Source organism: Electrona antarctica (assembly GCF_951216825.1).
Source record: "Electrona antarctica genome assembly, chromosome: 21".
NCBI classification, from domain to species: Eukaryota; Metazoa; Chordata; class Actinopteri; order Myctophiformes; family Myctophidae; genus Electrona; species Electrona antarctica.
Genome location: NC_136802.1, coordinates 15,137,550 through 15,147,838, shown reverse-complemented (window position 1 = coordinate 15,147,838; position 10,289 = coordinate 15,137,550). Strand labels below are relative to the sequence as shown.

Here is a 10,289-nt window from a genome sequence, read left to right as displayed (position 1 = left end):
TACTTTCAACCCTGTAACACAAAAAAGTAAATCTAATAAAAACTGACTAAAAAACAGAACTATTATAATCTTGGTTAGAACTATAGTTTATAGTTTCAATGTGCAGGTATTCTACTGTTAGACGGATGAGTAATCTTGGTTTACTTATGATAGATTGATATCATAGTATGAGATCTATACTATGCATTTGATGTATTACCATGTGTTGTTCTTGCTTACTGTAAAATCGCTCTGGTTTAAGAGCGTCTGCTAAATGCCTACATTGTAAATTGTAAATTGATGAGTCATACTGCAGACTGGAAGTGGCCCGTTTGCTTTTTTTCTTCTTCTTCTTTCAAACATTACTTTTTAAGGCAATTTGTCTTTCTTATTTTCTCTTTTGTACTTGGAAAGACGGTGGGGGGGAACTTGACACAAAAACAATGTAATAAGTGTGTCTCGAACCCAGGATGCTGCGAGCAAATAGCATTTGGCTGGGGTCAGGCGCCGGAGCCATTGGGACTTCCCACATCACCCCTTCCTGAGGGGGTCATCTGGCCCAACCGGCCAAAGATAAAGGTCTTTATCTGGCTCTAATGAAATGACTCCTAGATTGGGTTAGTGAGGTTAACGCTGGCCTAAAGGGTCAGACAGAGGCATGGCGAACATGAGACTGGACGACCGCTGGCGGGACTGAAAGAGACATTATACTTTCCTTTCTCCATGAAAAAGTGTATGTCCTCAAGCTAGGGCAGTGGACTGACAACGGTTGCACTGAGAATGGTACAAAATAATACAAATGTGTGGTGGGTCTTGGTAGAGTAGTGAACATGTTCAGTATGTGACTATAGGAGCTGGAGTTTTTGGGTCCGATGCTGATCCCGATTTTAGTGATAATTGTTGTAAATGGTGGATTCGTAATAGCGCCTTTATCCAAGGCATTTTACAATGTGCATTACATTTAGCCTGGCTAATAAGCCAGACCGAATCAGCCGTTGGCAAAAAAAATTGCCGGCGGATTACGGTCTGGAGAGGCTCAATTGTACGCCCATTTCCTACACCAGAGAACTGGTGTGGCCAATAGGGACACGGTATGCAATATGGGCGGGCTTTATTGGTACAGTGACGTTCAATGCTTGAGACCTTTGACTGACAGTAGCTCTGACCAATTGCGTCAAAGAGAAAATGTTTGAACCCGCCCCCCAGGAAACAAGATCCATACACAGCATCTCCAGACTCAAATACCACACGACTGTGATTTGAGTCTGGCTTATTAGCCAGGCTACATTACATTCACCTATTCACACACACATGCATACACCGTCGGTGGATTAAACCATGCAAGGCACCAAACTTTCTCATCGGGAGCAATATTAGGGGTTCAGTGTCTTTGCTCAAGGACACTAACTCAGGAGGAACCCGGAATCAAACGAGAAACCTTCCGGTTCCCAGTTGGCCGCTCTACCTCCTGAGCCACTGTCGCCCCAGTTGTGAGCTTGTACAGTTTGGCTTATTTTGAGAATCTTTGTTATCTTTTGAAAACTAAAAACATGCTCACAGTATAGGGACACCAGCTAGGTTACTAAGTGGTTAGATATGAGGATTCATTTAGACCTGAGGACGATTCTGAAAGTGCCTTCTAAATTTATTTCCTGAATATTTTTTCAAATAATTACCGTAATTTCCTGACTATAAGCCGCACCTGAATATAAGCCGCACCAGCTAAATTTAGGGAAAAAAACAGATGTGTACATATACAAGCCGCACTGGACTATAAGTCGCATAGAGGCCATAACCGGCCATAGAGATAGATTCAGAGGCTGGGTACACGAGGACGTCGCGGGCTGTTCCCCGCCTAAGTTTGAGAACGATATAAAACTTTACTGCGTCTACATTGCGGTTATGTTAATTATGTTTGCTGTACACACGAGACAGGTAAACTGCTCCGTTTTCAAGATAAAGATGCAGTACACATGGTCGGCCTGTAGATGGCCACAAAAAAAGAAAAGGCTTATTCTAAAAGTAGGCTATATGAAAGCGTTGGTATTTCACACAGGTGTTGCCAAATAACTAATTATCTTGATCAGATGCGCATATGACATATCTAGGTCATATCAATTGAATGAGCAGAGCAGTGCTGCTTCTCTCTCTGAGTCTGCACACACTGACTGACCAGCTAAAGTGTATGCCTACTAAACCATAATATATGACAAACCTTGGATTAATTCTTCTGAAAACAGCAGCAAGCACAAAGTAAGTGTGAGAGAGAGAGAGAGAGAGAGAGAGCGAGCGTGCGCACCCCTTCTCTCGCTCAGATCATCATACACAGCTCACAGCGAGGAGCGGCATGGTACATTCTCTCTCTCTCTCTCTCTCTCTCTCTCTCTCTCTCTGTGACTGTGAGACACATACGCGGTCAATAATATATAGCATAAATAATAGGCCAAATATAACACTTTCCCTCTATCTGTGATCAGCTACTCACACACAACTCCTCTCTCGTGCATGCCTGCTCAATCTCAGCAACTGTTTGCGTGCGTGCGGGCTGCAGATCGGCTATTTTTGGAGAAGAGATTTATAGACATTATGTGCAAATATAAAATAGCTGTGATACTTATATGTAAGTGGTTATGGTGAAATAAACCATTAACACTGGTTAGTTTGGAGGGGGCGAGGGGACTATGACATCACCGTTTCAGCAAATTAGGCGGCATTTGCTATACACACGGAGACGTGAAAGTCGCGTCTCCAAACTTTCCCACTCTGGAAGGTAGTTTCAAAATTAGCCGTTAAAGTCCCCCAAAACCCCGTCTCCGTGTGACAAAAAGGGCAGATCGGCTAATTACTTGCCCGAGAAACACCGAAATCGTCGTCATCTGGATGGCCCCTTAGAAGGTCCCCTAGTGGCCGTTAGCTGTAAAAATCCATAGATTAGCCGCACCGTTGTATAGGCCGCAGGGTTCAAAGCATGGGAAAAAAGTAGCGGCTTATAGTCCGGAAATTACGGTATTACAAAATTACAAAAACATTATGTTGCTATATATTGTACATAGAACAATTACCCCAAAAGTTGTCCCCGTGTTGAAAGGTAAAACACCCAAAAGGGAGTTCCCGTCCTAACTCCTAAATCAGTTAATTTAGTTCAGTTAATTGCCGGTACTGCTGCCAACAAAAAGTCAAAATGATAATGATAATATATAGGTCTTCTCTAGTATGAGCAGGGAAGCGTTCACGGTTGGGAAAGAACCCTGTCAACCTGCCTCAGACAAATAAAGGTTGAGGAGCTAGACTACAGAATCTGCCCATAAATAAGCAAAATTACAAAAAGCCACGGGAATCCAAAATGTCAATTTTGTTGTCATTGGACTAATCTGGAACAAACACACGGCTGGAACTGAGCCTAAATATGAAAATGACAGCGAGTAAACTGTGACAAATAATGCCTGTGTAAAGTCATTCCTTTATAGTGGCGTTCAGCGACATAAGGGCGACAGTCTGAGACAATTAATATTTAACGCTCAGCAACCTTCAGCGTAATTATGAGCAAAACAAATGTCGCACTATTGGCAAATTACCCAGCTATGAATTGATTTCACAGCATGCACACACACACACACACACACACACACACACACACACACACACACACACACACACACACACACACACACACACACACACACACACACACACACACACACACACACACACACACACACACACACACACACACCCACCCACCCACCCACCCGGCAGAGTCGTCTCCATCTGTCTTTATGTTGTGATCTGAATCGTTGCAGCGGCCCCTGATTGACTACAGGTCAATCAATGTGGACTGTTGAAGCATGGTCGTGACAGAAGAACATTCCTGTATCTCCATTTTTCAACTTTATTAGCGTGACCTACATACAGCAGTGCTCCTCGAACTTCTTTCACATCAAGGACCCTCGCATTGACATGCATTTGGCTGCGACGGACGCACTGTGGACCCCAATCTGAAACCCCCCTCTCTAGGTCGTCCTCAGACGAGCCCTCCATCGTTGCTTCCAGGCATCCCGGTTCTCCATACATCTGGCCAGCTCGTTGGTGCTTTGCGCTCCTGCGTCGTTCTTGAGTACATCCACATATGTTAATGTGGGACGTCCTCGTGACCGTTGCCCGTGTGTTGGTTCCCACAGGATTAGTTTGCTGGCTGGCAGTTCTTGGTGTCTTTGGCAGTGTCCTGCTAGTCACATTCTCCTGGCTGCTATTTTCTGGCTCACCCTTGGCATTCCATCATACAGATTTGTGGTGGTAACATGTGTGCTCTTACTGATGTTGAGTGCATTCTAGTGTAGCACCCATCTAGAGACTTCTGCAGGGTTGGCTTCATATCAGGGTCCAGCATTCACTGCCGTATAGGAGAACAGACTCTACCGTTGCGTAGAAGAAGCTGAGTTTGGTTTCGCGGGGGAGTTTGGAGTTCCATATATGGCCTTGCCATTTAGGGCCCTCCATGCAAGTGCCTTCCTCACTTTCAGGTCTTGTTCGGTTGAGTTGACCCATGAGCCCAGGTACTTGAAGTCCTTGACTTCCTTCAAAGCAGTGCCTCCTGTTGTTGTCAGAGGTGGATGCTCTGATGGGATGTTATAGGTGATAACTTCAGTTTTCTTGGTATTCAGCTCAACATATCTGAATGGGTGACAGCAGACTGCTGGCACTTTGGCAAGGGGGGTAAGATCTTAATTTTCGGGCCTGTTAAGAACTCTAGTTTTTGCCGGCTGCCGGGCACGGCAGGCGTCTAGAGTTAAAATGGACAGGTATCAGTCAATAGGGAGACATCGAAGATGAAGGATGGATGGGGAAGGATCAACATATGGAATGTCAGAACAGGTCAACTCCATATATGGAGATGTAATTGGGTTTGAGGTTTGAGGTCAGTAGAGTTGCTGGCCAATAATTATGAGATCAGGGATCTCCATATATGGATTACATCAGGGATCTCCATGTATGGGCTTAACTGCAACAGCAGGTCGCATTTACTATGACATCAAGGATATCCATCCCTGATGATGTCACGTGATGTCACGATGACCTGGGGGCTTGTCTGGTGTGACACACTGACGGAAAATGCGCGATTCCATAGTAAATGCGACCTGCGGTCGCAACTAACACAAAAACGTTTCAGATGACTCAAATATGACTAAATAAAATGTTGCTGTCAGAACAAAAACTAGAGGCGAGGTTCTCACCCTCTCTGAAGTCCTGCTTGCCGTAGTGTCTGTTGACCTGCACCTGGAACACGTGGTACTGGCAGAGGAAGGCGGCCATCTTGGCCGTACTCTGTTTGCCGGAGCCCCCGGTCCCCACCAGCAGCATGTGACCTCTGGGCTGGCTGATGACACGCACCACGCGGGCAACTACGGAGGGGAATGCACACATGTACGTTTGTATACACAAGAGGAACAGACTATGGACCCACACGCACGCGCGTAGTTTTTTTCACGGCACAAAATAACCATATTTCATTGCATTGTGACTCTGACTGGTCTCGAGTCAATTGGTCCGAGGCCGAGACAAGGTCAAGACATATGAAGGACGAGACCGGTCTCGAGACGAGTCAATGACTCGAGTACTACAACACTAGTGACAGTTATAAATAAATGTACTAGTACTTAAGTACAGACTAATGCACATGTACAGTGTGTACATGTATGTAATGTACAGTACTCAATTGTGAATATACTTACAGTAGTTACTGTTCGCTAAAGAGCAGTGCGTAAACAGGTGTGTGTGCATTATTCCCATCCGTGCTATTGTTGTGCATGTCTTTCATGAATACAGCTTTAATTATCATTGTGTCTCGGAGAAGCTGACCTGTACCGTCAGACTTGTGATGTGTTCTTTCACCCTGCGCAGCTGGCATAACAACCAACAGGTTTTACCTTAATCTGAGGCACTTTGATCTCTCATTAATTGTCCATGCGATGCACAACAGATATAGAAAAAACCCACCCACATGATGAACATGCCGACGACAAGCTAAATAATATGTCAGTCTTGCATGCAAGTACAAATGAAACAAATTCCTTCTTAGGAAGACTCAAGTATGGCTACACGCACGCACGCATGCACGTATGCGCACCCGCACCCGCACACACACGCATGCACACACACACTTGCATTACTATACTTGTCAGGACAAAAACATGATACATGCCATTTTCACCTTTTATTTGCTCCTTTTAATCCTACTCCTAAATCCTGAGTAATATAACTTTACAATAAGTGCAGGTATGGCACAATAAATATTGTTGATCTACGCTGTGTTCTGAGCTTGTATATGGTCTATTTTCAAATGGCCGAAATAGGGCTGAAGTGGTAGTGTGTTTACAAGACATCATGACATTGTGTGTGTGCGTGTGTGAGCATCATACTGTGCTGTATGGCGTCCCTGAACAGCACCAGGCTCATGGGCACAACGGCAGGTTGCAGGTTGTACTCCTCCAGCTCCGCCTCCATGGAGCTCCGCAGAGCGCCCATGTCCGTCAGGTCCTCGTACACGCCCACCTCCTTCCTGAAGTCACCTGACAGACAGACAGACAGACAGACAGACAGACAGACAGACAGACAGACAGACAGACAGACAGACAGACAGACAGGCAGGCAGGCAGGCAGGCAGGCAGGACAGACAAGACAGGACAGACAAGACAGACAAGACAGACAAGACAGGCAGGACAGACAAGACAGACAAGACAGATAATACAGACAAGACAGACAAAACAATAAACACCATCAGTATATACGCTAATTAGAATCGATCAGCTCTCCGATCAATGACTCCACCACACAATTCCATAATGTCATCCGATCTATCAGCTGGTTAAGCCATATCCACCCACTCAACCACCTGTGTGCATGCGTGCGTGCGTGTGTGCATAGTACCAAACAGTGGAGGCGTCTTGTTGGGACAGACGGTGTGGTAGGCGAGGTCAAAGTGGGAGCCCAGCTTCTCCGCCAGCAGACCCACAAACGCATCCATGTCACTGTGGTCCACCAGCCTGTCACTGAACACCCTGTACAGTGTACACCACACAACACATGACTGACTGACTCTAAGAAGATACAACCAGAAACAGCACTAAGACTTGTATACATAAGGGTCCAATTCATCAGGACATTTAAAGACGTACAAATATACACTTCTGTGAATAAAAATAAAAATAAAGAAAACATCATATACTGTAGACGGTTAGAAAAAAGGGTAGATGAAAAGAAGGTACATGAGCACATTTTGGCAGTGCATGAGTCTTGCTCAGGGACGTTTAGAGTTAGACACATTGCCAGCCTGGCCTGCATGGGACAACCAGATACCCTCTGGTGGTTGGAGAGGTGGGCTCTCCAACCACACTAAGTTATGCACAGACCTGAAACATTAGTACGATATGTCATCATAAAAATATACTGTATAATGAATTGTACGCTACTATTGCATTTTTCTTTCTCATAAAACATATTACGAATATGACCTTTATACGAGACCAAGAATGATTTTTTTTAAATTCATGTTTATTGATTTGTCGTATGATGTAGTGGTATTAATTTAATATTAGTAGCAGTAAGTGTGCAGTGGACAAAGTACCAGGACAGATTATAATATCAGGTCAGTTATACCTCTAACACATTCAGATCATGTAGAAATGGAGATACCTGGATATGAGAGATGAGCCCGCTGAACATTTCGTCAGTCTATTGACACAGAAACGAGCTGCGGCTGCGTGTCAAATTACTTTTTAATTGATTGCAATTCTAAAGCACGGTCCGGACCAAAAGATTTCCAATGAGGGTGTCAGCGCGGCGCCGAAGTACTTTCCTCAGTCCAGATCGGGTCAATACTGACATTAACCCATTCTGGGTGGGAACCCCTTTTGGTGTTAGCATTATGTTATGCTTTAGCTATTGAAAAATAGCAGATCTACAAGCTCATAGCGCGCCACCGAGTGGCGCGCTACAAGCTTGTAGGTCTGCTATTTTTGAAAAATCGAAGAACGACTGACATAGAAACATAGCTTTTTCAGAAAACTGTCACGATGTAGAAGACATTTTTAGAATCTGATCTCAGGTCAAAATGGGTTAACTGTTGGCTACTCTGCGATGCATAGACTAATAACCATATTAAAATTGACCGTGGCCCAGTATGATTTTTTTACCCATAAATTAATGGCCTACTTTATACCTCATCGTGCGTACAGTGCAGCGCAATAGTAGCAAAAATAGCTGATGTCTGTCCGGGTCAATGACCCAGACAGGCATCAGCTATTTATGACCCAGGGTCATACCAAACACTATACAAATGGGACCCAGTGAGTCCCTGCTTAACCCATTTAGACGTCGAAATAATAAAAAATAAGTCTTCTGAAAGAATATATATATTCAAAGATTTGTGCCGCATTTTCACCATTTTTCAAAAATAGCAGACCTACAAGCTCATAGCGCGCCACTCGGTGGCGCGCTATGAGCTTGTAGATCTGCTATTTTTCAATAGCTAAAGTATAACATAATGCTTAGTTAAAACACCAAAAGGGGTCCCCGCCCAGAATGGCTTAATTGGCACTCAGCATCAAAGTGTTAGATTGGGGGTAAGTCCCTGTGACATACTGTACTATAGCATCATATGTCCAGGGGGTGTTCTTGTACACCATGCTGCCTCATGCTACAGAAAGGTGCATGCCCTGGTTAGAGTGAAAGGGATGGCGGCTGGGCTGGGTACCTGAAGCATTCATGGTTATAGAGTGAAGGGAAGGAGGCTGGGCTGGGCTGGGTACCTGAAGCATTCATGGTTATAGAGTATAGAAGGAGGCTGGGCTGGGCTGGGTACCTGAAGCATTCATGGTTATAGAGTATAGAAGGAGGCTGGGCTGGGTAACTGAAGCATTCATGGTTATAGAGTGAAGGGAAGGAGGCTGGGCTGGGTACCTGAAGCATTCATGGTTATAGAGTGAAAGGGAAGGGGGCGGGGCTGGGTACCTGAAGCATTCATGGTTATAGAGTGAAATAGAGTGAAAGGAAGGAGGCTGGGCTGGGCTGGGTACCTGAAGCATTCATGGTTATAACTAACTATGCACTATGCACTATGCACTATGCACTATAACTATGCACTAAAATTCAGGCTTCTGCTTCCAACCCTAAAAAACTCTTTGAAACTTTCTCCTCTCTCCTACAACCACCACCCCCTCCTCCCTCCTCGTCCCTCCTCCCTGACGATTTCGCCAACTTCTTTGACAAGAAGGTGAACGATATCCGATCCTCCTTCCCTCCTCCCCCGGCTGGTGCCCTGCGCACTGCCCACACCCGTCTGCCTGCCACCCCCCCCTCTCTACCTTCATCTACTCCTCTTCCCCCCCCCATCCCCTCTCTATCCCACTTCTCTCCCCTCTCCCCTAACGAGGTCCTTCTCCTTGTTACCTCTAGTCGCCCCACCTCATGCTCTCTGGACCCGGTCCCATCCACTCTGTTGCAGTCTATTGCACCTGAACTTCTTCCCTTCTTAACCCACCTTATTAACACCTCTCTGACATCTGGCTACTTTCCCTCTACTTTCAAGACTGCCAGAGTCACCCCCCTCCTGAAGAAACCGACACTTGACCCCTCTGAGATCAAGAACTACAGACCGGTTTCCCTTCTATCCTTCCTATCTAAAACTCTCGAACGTGCTGTCTTTAAACAACTGTCCTCCTATCTCCACCAGAACAACCTCCTGGACTCCAACCAGTCTGGTTTCAAAGTGGGTCACTCGACAGAGACTGCCCTGCTGGCAGTGACGGAGTCGCTCCATGCCGCTAGAGCGAACTCTCTCTCCTCCGTCCTGATACTCCTGGACCTGTCTGCAGCGTTCGACACGGTGAACCATCAGATCCTCCTCTCCACCCTCGAGGGGATGGGTGTCTCAGGCTCTGCACTCTCCCTGTTTGCATCCTACCTGACGGGTCGCTCCTACCAGGTGATGCTGAGAGGGTCTGTGTCAGAACCACACAGGCTCACAACTGGGGTTCCCCAAGGCTCGGTTCTGGGTCCTCTTCTTTTCTCTCTCTACACTACATCTCTGGGTGCTGTCATCCGCTCCCATGGCTTTTCCTACCACTGCTATGCCGATGACACCCAGCTGATCCTCTCATTCCCCCCCTCTGATACCCAAGTGGAGGCACGCATTGCTGCTTGTCTGGCTGACATCTCGGCGTGGATGTCGACAAACCACCTGAAGCTCAACCTGGACAAGACCGAGCTGATGTTCCTCCCGGGGAAGGGCTGTCCGCACCGAGACATGGCCATCA

At 46.0% G+C, this 10,289-nt stretch overlaps 1 protein-coding gene across 1 annotated transcript in view; it reads right to left on the bottom strand.

Annotated features, from left to right (window-relative positions):
- Positions 1–10,289, bottom strand: part of dnah2 (dynein, axonemal, heavy chain 2) — a gene marked incomplete at its 3' end in the record, with an annotated part of 107,870 nt that overhangs the window by 77,876 nt on the left and 19,705 nt on the right. The window contains exons 10-12 of the mRNA XM_079490663.1: positions 6,904–7,034; positions 6,396–6,545; positions 5,211–5,378 (exon numbers count right to left, since the gene is read on the bottom strand). Of these exons, the coding sequence (XP_079346789.1) occupies positions 5,211–5,378; positions 6,396–6,545; positions 6,904–7,034 (449 nt within the window). The remainder of the gene's footprint in view (positions 1–5,210; positions 5,379–6,395; positions 6,546–6,903; positions 7,035–10,289) is intronic.